At 43.1% G+C, this 13,600-nt stretch overlaps 1 protein-coding gene across 3 annotated transcripts in view; it reads left to right on the forward strand.

Moving 5' to 3' along the window:
• FAM171A2 (family with sequence similarity 171 member A2) overlaps positions 1 to 13,600 on the forward strand; it is a 29,453-nt gene that overhangs the window by 6,930 nt on the left and 8,923 nt on the right. For 2 of the 3 annotated variants that reach the window (XM_072111245.1, XM_072111247.1), the window contains exon 2: positions 11,270 to 11,506. In XM_072111245.1, coding sequence (XP_071967346.1) covers positions 11,270 to 11,506 — 237 coding nt within the window. The remainder of the gene's footprint in view (positions 1 to 11,269; positions 11,507 to 13,600) is intronic. The other variant, XM_072111246.1, reaches the window with a different exon arrangement.

Consider the following 13,600-nt stretch of genomic DNA (forward strand, 5'->3'; position numbering starts at 1 on the left):
TCCTGCTCCCTGTATTAGGGTCAAAGCTCTGCTCATTTGGTTTGGAACTATCGGGGTTCTGTTATGTTGTGTCTCTTCTTCTATCCAGTCTCCCCCTCCTTATTTCTTTATCATTTGTAAGCCTAGCGGATGTGAATGAGGTCATTACCAGGACAACGGGAACTGTCTGCCATCCCATTCACAACCATTGAATACTGGGAGACTGTCCCAAGACCTGTCACCTTGTCACACTTCACTTAGCCAACAAACAGGAGCGGAGATCAGGACATCTGCCTACTACTAATCATCCCTATACAGAGTAATAGGAGGAGATATAGGGAGAGGTTATATGGAGTAATAGGAGGAGATATAGGGAGATGTTATATGGAGTAATAGGAGGAGATATAAGGGGATGTTTTATGGAGTAATAGGAGGAGATACAGGGAGAGGTTATATAGAGTAATAGGAGGAGATATAGGGAGAGGTTATATAGAGTAATAGGAGGAGATATAGGGAGATGTTATATGGAGTAATAGGAGGAGATATAGGGATAGGTTATATGGAGTAATAGGAGGATATATAGAGAGATGTTATATGGAGTAATAGGAGGAGATATAGGGAGATGTTATATGGAGTAATAGGAGGAGATATAGGGAGAGGTTATATGGAGTAATAGAAGGAGATATAGAGGGATGTTATATGGAGTAATAGGAAGAGATATAGGGAGAGGTTATATGGAGTAATAGGAGGAGATATAGGGGGATGTTATATGGAGTAATAGGAGGAGATATAGGGAGAGGTTATATGGAGTAATAGGAGGAGATATAGGGAGATGTTATATGGAGTAATAGGAGGAGATATAGGGAGAGGTTATATGGAGTAATAGGAGGAGATATAGGGAGAGGTTATATGGAGTAATAGGAGGATATATAGAGAGATGTTATATGGAGTAATAGGAGGAGATATAGGGAGATGTTATATGGAGTAATAGGAGGAGATATAGGGAGAGGTTATATGGAGTAATAGAAGGAGATATAGGGAGATGTTATATGGAGTAATAGGAGGAGATATAGGGAGATGTTATATGGTGTAATAGGAGGAGATATAGGGAGAGGTTATATGGAGTAATAGGAGGAGATAGAGGGAGATGTTATATGGAGTAATAGGGGGAGATATAGGGAGAGGTTATATGGAGTAATAGGAGGAGATATAGGGAGATGTTATATGCAGTAATAGGAGGAGATATAGGAGATGTTATATGGAGTAATAGGAGGAGATATAGGGAGAGGTTATATGCAGTAATAGGAGGAGATATAGGGAGATGTTATATGGAGTAATAGGAGGAGATATAGGGAGATGTTATATGGTGTAATAGGAGGAGATATAGGGAGAGGTTATATGGAGTAATAGGAGGAGATATAGGGAGAGGTTATATGGAGTAATAGGAGGAGATATAGGGAGATGTTATATGGAGTAATAGGAGGAGATATAGGGAGAGGTTATATGGAGTAATAGGAGGAGATATAGGGAGAGGTTATATGGAGTAATAGAAGGAGATATAGGGAGATGTTATATGGAGTAATAGGAGGAGATATAGGGAGATGTTATATGGTGTAATAGGAGGAGATATAGGGAGAGGTTATATGGAGTAATAGGAGGAGATAGAGGGAGATGTTATATGGAGTAATAGGGGGAGATATAGGGAGAGGTTATATGGAGTAATAGGAGGAGATATAGGGAGATGTTATATGCAGTAATAGGAGGAGATATAGGAGATGTTATATGGAGTAATAGGAGGAGATATAGGGAGAGGTTATATGCAGTAATAGGAGGAGATATAGGGAGATGTTATAGGGAGTAATAGGAAGAGATATAGGGAGATGTTATATGGAGTAATAGGAGGAGATATAGGGAGATGTTATATGCAGTAATAGGAGGAGATATAGGAGATGTTATATGGAGTAATAGGAGGAGATATAGGGAGATGTTATATGGGGTAATAGGAGGAGATATAGGGAGATGTTATATGGAGTAATAGGAGGAGATATAAGGAGATGTTATATGGAGTAATAGGAGGAGATATAGGGAGAGGTTATATAGAGTAATAGGAGGAGATATAGGGAGATGTTATAGGGAGTAATAGGAGGAGATATAGGGAGAGGTTATATGGAGTAATAGGAGGAGATATAGGGAGAGGTTATATGGAGTAATAGGAGGAGATATAGGGAGATGTTATATGGAGTAATAGGAGGGGATATAGAGAGATGTTATAGGGAGTAATAGGAGGAGATATAGGGAGATGTTATATGCAGTAATAGGAGGAGATATAGGAGATGTTATATGGAGTAATAGGAGGAGATATAGGGAGATGTTATATGGAGTAATAGGAGGAGATATAAGGAGATGTTATATGGAGTAATAGGAGGAGATATAGGGAGAGGTTATATAGAGTAATCGGAGGACATATAGGGAGAGGTTATATGGAGTAATAGTAGGAGATATAGGGAGATGTTATAGGGAGTAATAGGAGGAGATATAGGGAGATGTTATATGGAGTAATAGGAGGAGATATAGGGAGATGTTATATGGAGTAATAGGAGGAGATATAGGGAGATGTTATATGGAGTAACAGGAGGAGATATAGGGAGATGTTATATGGAGTAATAGGAGGAGATATAGGGAGATGTTATATGGAGTAATAGGAGGAGATATAGGGAGAGGTTATATGGTGTAATAGGAGGAGATATAGGGAGATGTTATATGGAGTAATAGGAGGAGATATAGGGAGAGGTTATATGGAGTAATAGGAGGAGATATAGGGAGAGGTTATATGGAGTAATAGGAGGAGATATAGGGAGATGTTATATGGAGTAATAGGAGGAGATATAGGGAGAGGTTATATGGAGTAATAGGAGGAGATATAGGCAGAGGTTATATGGTGTAGTAGGAGGAGATATAGGGAGATATTATATGGAGTAACAGGAGGAGATATAGGGAGATGTTATATGGAGTAATAGGAGGAGATATAGGGAGATGTTATATGGAGTAATAGGAGGAGATATAGGGAGAGGTTATATGGAGTAATAGGAGGAGATATAGGGAGAGGTTATATGGAGTAATAGGAAGAGATATAGGGAGAGGTTATATGGAGTAATAGGAGGAGATATAGGGAGAGGTTATATGGAGTAATAGGAGGAGATATAGGGAGATGTTATATGGAGTAATAGGAGGAGATATAGGGAGAGGTTATATGGAGTAATAGGAGGAGATATAGGGAGAGGTTATATGGAGTAATAGGAGGAGATATAGGGAGATGTTATATGGAGTAATAGGAGGAGATATAGGGAGATGTTATATAGAGTAATAGGAGGAGATATAGGGAGATGTTATATGGAGTAATAGGAGGAGATATAGGGAGATGTTATATGGAGTAATAGGAGGAGATATAGGGAGAGGTTATATGGAGTAATAGGAGGAGATATAGGGAGAGGTTATATGGAGTAATAGAAGGAGATATAGGGAGATGTTATATGGAGTAATAGGAGGAGATATAGGGAGATGTTATATGGTGTAATAGGAGGAGATATAGGGAGAGGTTATATGGAGTAATAGGAGGAGATAGAGGGAGATGTTATATGGAGTAATAGGGGGAGATATAGGGAGAGGTTATATGGAGTAATAGGAGGAGATATAGGGAGATGTTATATGCAGTAATAGGAGGAGATATAGGAGATGTTATATGGAGTAATAGGAGGAGATATAGGGAGAGGTTATATGCAGTAATAGGAGGAGATATAGGGAGATGTTATATGGAGTAATAGGAGGAGATATAGGGAGATGTTATATGGTGTAATAGGAGGAGATATAGGGAGAGGTTATATGGAGTAATAGGAGGAGATATAGGGAGATGTTATATGGAGTAATAGGAGGAGATATAGGGAGATGTTATATGGAGTAATAGGAGGAGATATAGGGAGATGTTATATGGAGTAATAGGAGGAGATATAGGGAGATGTTATATGGAGTAATAGGAGGAGATATAGGGAGATGTTATATGGAGTAATAGGAGGAGATATAGGGAGAGGTTATATGGAGTAATGGGAGGAGATATAGGGAGAGGTTATATGGAGTAATAGGAGGAGATATAGGGAGAGGTTATATGGAGTAATAGGAGGAGATATAGGGAGAGGTTATATGGAGTAATAGGAGGAGATGTAGGGAGAGGGGTTATGGAGTAATAGGAGGAGATGTAGGGAGAGGGGTTATGGAGTAATAGGAGGAGATGTAGGGAGAGGGGTTATGGAGTAATAACAGGAATATAGTTTATTTCTTGCAATAATACAAGTATTAATAATAATATTAATAATAAATGCTTGCTTTTTGTAGCTTTTTTATGGCAACAAAGTAATTCTTTAGGCATTCTCATTCATAATGAGCACCCATATAGAATTTTGTCTTGGGAAAACAGTTTTATTTTGGCATCACTCTGACTGATACTGTATTATGTGGCTAATAATTTAAATGTAAAAAGAATAAACTACCAGCCCCCTCAGGTAGGGTATGAAATGTCCTTTCTTGAATCCCCTCCTTTATGTGAAATATCATCCATTTATGTATAACAAAAATCTCCTCCAAAGTTAGGCAAATATGACTTTTTTCACCCCATTTTTACATAATATAAGTTCCTTTAACTATTCTATTCTATTATAAAATATAAGTAGTTTTGTCTTATTTCCATTGTGTTTATATTTATCTGTACTCTTCATAAAACTGTTTAAAATATGGGGTTTTTCTGTTATGTCCCATGCAATGACAAATAAAAACCTTTGATTCTTGTTCTAAATGCAGGCCTTTATGATCTGTGCAGACCTTCTTTCTTAAAGTAATGTATGAGTCATTTCCCAAGAAGTCTGTAACATAATAGTGAAACTTATGACCCCTGCATATTGATACATACAAAAGAGTTTCCTGTTAATATCACCCCTGGCCAGCATTTGCCTAACTATTACGCAGCGTCGGGTGTATGGATAAGGCTCACGGGAAACTCTGTCTCTGTACAGGGTGGGTGTTTGCTGGAATATGCAGCAAACTCCCATTGTGGGTGTTAACCCTTTACATGGCACTGCCAAAGCTGGACTCATATCTGCAGATCTGTTAACAGTTCATGTTAAAAAACGCTATATAGTATAAGGCAGGATCGATTAGACCACCAAGGATTAAAGTAAAAAAAAAAAAAAAAAAAATAGTTCACCCCCTTTCCCTAGAAATGCTTAAAGGGCACCTACCACCCCGATTCTACCTATAAAGGTAGAAGGGGTGGTAGGTGGATGAATGGGACGTGAGGATAGCCCTTTTTGGGCTAATCCTCACGTCCCGGCTATCTTTTTATAAAGTTTATTGCGGGCATATGCAAATTTATTTATGCGGCGCATGCGCAGAACCCAGGCCTTTGGCTGCGCAGCCGCGGCTCCGGGGCCGGAGCTACTGCGCATGCGCAGTAGGCCGCAGATGCCGGGGGACTCGGACGAGGGCGCGCAGCTACGAGGAGCTGCACGCCGAAGATTAAATGGTAGGTGGAGTAATGTGGCTACTGGGGCGTGGAGTAGCCGTGACTAGTAGCCTCATGTCCGGCTACTCCACGCCCCAGTAGCCGCATAAATAAATTTGCATATGCCCGCAATAAACTTTTCTAAAAGATAGCCGGGACGTGAGGATTAGCCCAAAAAGGGCTATCCTCACGTCCCATTCATCCACCTACCACCCCTTCTACCTTTATAGGTAGAATCGGGGTGGTAGGTTCCCTTTAACAAATGAAATTAACAATAAAAATCATAGACATAACTGATTGCCGTGTCCCAAAAGACCTAGTTTAGGCTGCATTCACACTGCCGCATGGGGGACGTATATATGGCTGACTTATATACAGGGCCGGATTAAGGTTGGTGGGGGCCCCTGGGCGCAAAATCTGGTGGAGGCCCCCACTGAGTGTAGCGTACAAACGTCTTCCTGCTTCCTTTCCAATATGCTAGCAGTAACACAGCTACATACAGCCGTCTCTCCCCCAGTAACACAGCTACATACAGCCGTCTCGCCCCCAGTAACACAGCTACATACAGCCGTCTTGCCCCCAGTAACACAGCTACATACAGCCGTCTCACCCCCAGTAACACAGCTACATACAGCCGTCTCGCCCCCAGTAACACAGCTACATACAGCCGTCTCGCCCCCAGTAACACGGCTACATACAGCCGCCTCGCCCCCAGTAACACAGCTACATACAGCCGCCTTGCCCCCAGTAACACAGCTACAGACAGCCGCCTCATCCCTAGTAACACAGCTACATACAGCCGCCTCATCCCCAGTAACACAGCTACATACAGCCGTCTCACCCCCACTAACACAGCTACATACAGCCGCCTCATCCCCAGTAACACAGCTTCAGACAGCCGCCTCATCCCCAGTAACACAGCTACATACAGCCGCCTCACCCCCAGTAACACAGCTACATACAGCCGCCTCACTCCCAGTAACACAGCTACATACAGCCGCCTCCCCCCCAGTAACACAGCTACATACAGCCGCCTCGCCCCCAGTAACACAGCTACATACAGCCACCTCATCCCCAATAACACCGCTACATACAGCCGCCTCATCCCTAGTAACACAGCTACATACAGCCGTCTCGCCCCCAGTAACACAGCTACATACAGCCGCCTCACCCCCAGTAACACAGCTACATAAAGCCGCCTCGCCCCCAGTAACACAGCTACATACAGCTGCCTCATCCGCAGTAACACAGCTACACACAGCCGCCTCATCCCCAGTAACACCGCTACATACAGCTACCTCGCCCCCAGTAACACAGCTACATACAGCCGCCTCACCCCCAGTAACACATCAACATACAGCCGCCTCGCCCCCAGTAACACAGCTACATACAGCCGCCTCGTCCCCAGTAACACAGCTACATACAGCCGCCTCACCCCCAGTAACACAGCTACATACAGCCGCCTCGTCCCCAGTAACACAGGTACATACAGCCGCCTCACCCCCAGTAACACAGGTACATACAGCCGCCTCACCCCCAGTAACACAGCTACATACAGCCGCCTCGTCCTCAGTAACACAGCTACATACAGCCGCCTCACCCCCAGTAACACAGCTACATACAGCCGCCTCACCCCCAGTAACACAGCTACATACAGCCGCCTCATCCCCAGTAACACAGCTACATACAGCCGCCTCACCCCCAGTAACACAGCTACATACAGCCGCCTCACCCCCAGTAACACAGCTACATACAGCCGCCTCACCCCCAGTAACACATCAACATACAGCCGCCTCGCCCCCAGTAACACAGCTACATAAAGCCGCCTCGTCCCCAGTAACACAACTACATACAGCCGCCTCGTCCCCAGTAACACAGGTACATACAGCCGCCTCACCCCCAGTAACACAGCTACATACAGCCGCCTCACCCCCAGTAACACAGCTACATACAGCTACCTCGCCCCCAGTAACACAGCTACATACAGCCTCGCTTCCCCCCAGTAACACAGCTACATACAGCCTCGCTTCCCCCCAGTAACACAACTACATACAGCCGCCTCGTCCCCAGTAACACAGGTACATACAGCCGCCTCGTCCCCAGTAACACAGCTACATACAGCCGCCTCACCCCCAGTAACACAGCTACATACAGCTACCTCGCCCCCAGTAACACAGCTACATACAGCCTCGCTTCCCCCCAGTAACACAGCTACATACAGGCTCGCTTCCCCCCAGTAACACAACTACATACAGCCGCCTCATCCCTAGTAACACAGCTACATACACACATCTGGCGCGCTGGAGAGGAGGAGAGGTGATCGCGGCTCACCTCTCCCCTCTCCATAGAGAATAGAGCTGCATGGTCGTTCTTACGGCCATACATAGAGCATGCTCTATTTCTTTTGCGGCCACAGCACGAAACAGTGAGTACTCGTTGTGCTCACCGTACCGAAGCACTATAGACGCCGATGAGGAAAGTATATCAGGTAGCAAATTTGCGGCCAGATATACGCCCCCCATACATGTTCTTATACTGACTTGTTTATACAATTACACACTGATATATACACACCTTTATATACTTAGATACACACAAATAAAGTTCTACACTCGTATACTTGCACCCATATATACACACAACTATACATTTATACACACACATTTATACACTCATATACATTTATATACTAATACACAGAGTATATATAAACTCATAAAGTATATACACACATACAGCAAATACACACACATTCAGTATATACAGCAAATACACACACATTCAGTATATACAGCATATACATACATACCATATACCCAATATATATATATATATTTAAATGTACACACATATATGCTTATATAAATATATGCGTGTATAAATACAGTATATACGCCTATACACAGTAGATGCATATATACGCTGTACATACATATATACACAGTATATACATATATACACAGTAAATGCATATATACCCATGTACACAGTATATACACATAAATAAACAGTATAAACATATATACACAGTAGATGCATATATACACAGTATATACATATATACACAGTATATACAGATATACGCAGTATATACACATATAACCAGTATATAAACATATGCACATATACCCAGTATATACACATATACACTGTATATACACATATACACTGTATATCCATATATACACACAGATACATTGATATGTATATACTTACCTTTTAGGGTGACCGGCCGTGGCTTCAGACGGGTGCTTGTTCGTGCGGGGAGTGGGTCTTTCGGTTGCTTGTTCGGCCGGGGAGGGGGTCGGTCCGGGGGGGTGCTTGTTCGAGCGCGGGGCGGAGGGGGGGGGGTCGCTTGTTCGGCCGGGGAGGGGGAGGGAAAGGGGGGCGGCAGGTGCTTTTTCTAGCCGGGAGCGGAGGGGGGGGGGCGCGGAGGGGGGTGCGCGGCGGGTGCTTGTTCTAGCAAGGGGTGGGGGGGAGGTGGGTGTTGAGCGGGATTGCTTGTTTGGGCGGGGGTTGGTAGCTCGGCCATGCTGCATGCAGGGGGATGGGCGGGCCGGGAGGCGGTCACCTGTGCTGGGAGCTCGGGCGGAGAGGCGAGCGCAGTGTCACCTGTGCCGGGGCGGGCTGGGAGGCGGTGTCACCTGTGAGGGGGGATGGCGGGCTTTGAGGCGGAGTTACTGTCACTCGTGCCAATGGGGGCGGGCAGCTCCTCCATGCAGCGGGCATCTCAGGAGGGAGGAGGGGGGACGCGGGCGCGCAGCGGGTGCGATCTGGTGGGGGCCCCAAGGGGGGGCAACATGGTGGGGGCCCCGGGGCTCGAGCCCCGGGAGCCCCGCCTATAATCCGGCCCTGCTTATATACAGCCGATATACGTCTCCCCGGCACGGCCGCATCGTACCACTCCGTACCAGGGAAAAAGATAGGACATGTCCTTTTCACCGCATACGGCGCCATACATCCCTATGGAGAGGGGCTGGGGTGACAGCGCTCACCTCCTCCTCCTCTCCCCACGCTGCCGTGTGCCTGCCGTGCTTCGGTACGCCATGCAACGGCTGTGCAAATCCAACCTTATCAATATATAAAAATGGTTATTAACAAAGATGGAAAATAGTGCCCAAATGTCCGCCACTTTTTCGCTAGTTTGTAACTCATAAACATTTTAACAAAAAGTGATCAAAAGGTCGTACAGTAAACTTATTGGCGCCAGAACATTTAGACATTTTTTTTGCACCAATGGTTATTTTTAAAAATCTATTAAAACATATCAATACTTTTATAAATTTGTTGTCCCTTTGTCTAACCAACCCAAGGAAAAAAGGGGAGTTGTCATTTGGAAACAAAAGTGAAAGGTGTAAATCTGAACCCCCAGGAAAATGGGCCAATTTCACCACATTTGGATTTTTTTTTCTGCTTCCCAGTAAACCAATATATTACATACCCTCATTGGAAAGTGCAATTTCTTACACAGACAAGAAATGAGGGTACAGCTGTATGAAGATACAGCTCTGTACATGAAAAAAATCTTTTAAAAAAAGTCATGGATTTTTGAAGGGCAGAGCTAAAAACAGACACACTAAAATGACCAAGTAGTTAAGGGGTTAAATACCTTACTTTAGTAAGCAGCTCCTAGTGCCGAATTTCTGGGTGACAGGTCCTCTTTAACCTAATTAACCCCAAAAAGGCACTATAATTCGGTCTGCTTACCAGGAACCTTAACTGTGCCCAAAAACCCATGGAATACCAAGCCCTCCTTTATCCACTGGTCTACATAAAGAAACAAATGTCATCCTTGCTCATATCCTTGTAATAATAATGAAAATGCTTCTTTTTTTTTAAAGAAAAAATTATTTGAATCTCTCTGTTCTTGTGCATATATAAATCATAAACATGTTAGATATCCTTAGAAAATTAAAAAAAATGTGATAAAAAATTATTCCTTTGTGATTAAGATATGATTTAGATAAGTTAAACGATAGAGGAGTTAAAATATGCAGATACCTTCTTGTTTTTTTGCAAACTTTTCCTTTATTTTTATTAAGGTATTTAGACATTACTAAATAAATTTTAGATTTTAGTGATTGCACTTACCCAAACAGTAGATGGGAGATGACATTTGAAACTCACAGTAAAAGCTAAAACCAGCAAGAAAGTGTTGCAACTGAGTTTTTTTAAATCAATTCCACCTCATTTGGAATTATTTTTGAGTTTCCCAATAGATTGCACATTATATTAAATGGTCCACTTGGAAGTAAATCTGTCCTGTAAGTAACAAGCCTTCATACGGTGCTGTACACAGAAAAAAACAAAAAAGTTAGGGCTTTTTGAGTGAAGGAAATAAAAAACAGAAACATGAAAGTAGAATGTGGTCCATAAGGGTCCATAAGTGAAATCTGGGCTGTGAGAGATTTATCAGTGTTTCTATGACACTTTTTAAGGTAAAAGCACTGATATAATCGCAATTTCTTCCGATTCCACCTCCACACTATGTGGGCGGGGAGGGCCGCAGGCACCGGCTGACAATTTTTTTCTCCCTCATCATATTATATATTTCTACTACCCTATGTCAGCCACAGAACACCCAAGGCCTGCCATTGGTCTAGTTCTATTTTATGAAGAATGTGATAGACAAATACCCAAATATCATCGGATGCCAGTTTCTGCCTTATGCCATGTTTCTTAATGTGTTTTATTATGTTTACCTTGGTGTTTCTGACCAAATCATTTCTGTGTCTTTGGCAGAAGTCAACATTAAAGTCCAGGTATACGAGAATGGAGACCTGTCACCCCTGGCCTCGGCTGTGGTAGAGATATTTGGGAATCAGAGCGGTCTGGCTTCTGGAGTCACCGATCAGGATGGTGTGGCCATTCTGGGAATCAGCTACAGACTGGGGACCTGGGTTCTCGTTACTGCTAGCAAGAAGGGCTACGTAACCAACTCTGTGCCCTGGCGAGTGGATAGACTGCCACGTAAGGATTGTGAGACATACCATAAATATGTGTATATCTGTGTGTCGGGTCATTGTCAGGTGCTTATGTGATATATCATTGTGTCCTATGGAAGCTGCTACACCGACCTAACACCTACTTGGTTCTAGCATTATATATGTTAGGTTGGAGTTTATGAATTTCATTTCATTATAAATACTGCAGATAATGCATATTGTTGTGTAATACAGTAGCATTATAATCAATTATATTCTGCACATCTAAAGTATACACTTTTGGGCATAAGTTGACATGCCATCAATTTTGTAGTGGATCTAATCTTTATTTTCATTAGTTTATTAATTGGCGTCAACAATTGATGCAAACCAACCAGTTTTTGGTGCATTGTATCTGGATGAAGATACGCACTAGTAGCTGCTACTTTAAAGAAGACCTGTCAGGTCAATTTGGGACCCTAAACCAACTACAGGTCCTTATCAACCTGTGATTTAGGGTCCCAAATCAACCTTTACAAGGGCTGTGGGTGGAGGAAAAAGATCAAATTAAACTTTTATACTCACCTAGATGTGAGTCACATCTAGGGCACATCGAACTCACATCTCAAAATCCCATGCTGGCACCTCCTCTCGCAAGTAAAGCCCCATGCTGGCACCTCCTCTCGCAAGTAAAGCCGGGATAACATGATTTACCCTTAACACAATCCATGTAATAGTGCACAGCCCCAGAGATCTGGGGAGCCACAAATATTGATAGGAAAGAGGTTCTCCATTAGATTGGTAAACTTCCCACCCAACCATTCTTTATCCTGTATTGATGTTCACAGGATGCCAATGCTGTACTATGTGCAGTTTTCCTGTGTTCCTAGTGCAGAGACGCCAGATTCAGGATTTCTAGCCTACATTCAGCATGAATATGGCGCCCTCTAAACTGCCCCAACAGAGTGCACCAACTTTTTGGTGCACCTTTAACCTTTATGTTTCACTTTGCGTGTTAAATCTGGAGCAAGATCCGACTGAGCACAGGAACGCCCCCTTCAGTGCCGAAATTTGTGTCACCTGAAGAATAGTGCAGCCGCGAAACAAAAGGGTCGCGTGTGACACTTATGTGGCGCAGATCCTTCTTAAATACCTGTGCAAGCAGTTTACACTAGAAAGAATGTGCAAAAAGTGGCGCACGGAGCTTAGTAAATGTGCCCTTATTTCTCTTGGTGGCCTTTTAGATTCTAAACTTCCTCATAAAACCGAAGACCTAACATAAGTCCTCTGAACTGACCTCTGTGAACCTTTTTCAGACACTTTCTCCAGGACCCTGGGTGGACTGAGGGCATATGCATTATTTTGCCACCTGTCCACACTGGTCAGAGATTTAGGGAAATTCTTGGCAAGCCGAGTCACAGCTGTGCTTGGGAGTGACCACAATGCTCTGTTCTTTGCTATTTGGCTTTCTTATATGTTCATGTAGGTCTGCCAAATGCATCGGAGGCAAAATGGGCTTGTGTATTATTTCACTGAGACGTTGAGGTATATTGTGACTCACAACCCAGTAAAGAGTAGCCTGGTTCTCCTCTACCTAGGAAGTTCCCTTTTTTCTATATTTGTTCAATTTGAAAACATAAAGGGCATTCTTTATGTTGTATATTGTTACTACCTCGTATATGTTAGTAATGTTTGCAGCTTTCTCTTCCTTCCCCAGTCTGACAGGATGTATTTTGTTTCCTGTCTCTTATCCAAGGTCACAAAAAGGAAAAAAATAACATTTCTGTCACATTTTCTTTTCATCCATCTCCTGCCTTTTTTTCATACAACCTTCTTTTCTTTGTGTTACCTTTTCCGTACATTGATCCTTACAATCAATGGAAATATACTAGCCAATCGCTATTGCATACTGAAGAGCTTGGTCACTTACCTTGTCATTGGACGATAACTATCCAACAGTAGTATTATGGAGTAACACCACCTGCTGAGGTAGAATTGAGGTGCCATTCTTAATAGATAAACAGGTTCAAATCAGCCCAACGCATGGTAAACAGTCAAAAACTGATGCGTTTTAAAAACAGACTGAAAACACATGCTTTAAAACAAACCCAAAACAGAAGGTGTGGCATCACCCTAAGGGCGGCGGCAC

Source organism: Engystomops pustulosus, chromosome 6, assembly GCF_040894005.1.
Source record: "Engystomops pustulosus chromosome 6, aEngPut4.maternal, whole genome shotgun sequence".
NCBI lineage: Eukaryota > Metazoa > Chordata > Amphibia > Anura > Leptodactylidae > Engystomops > Engystomops pustulosus.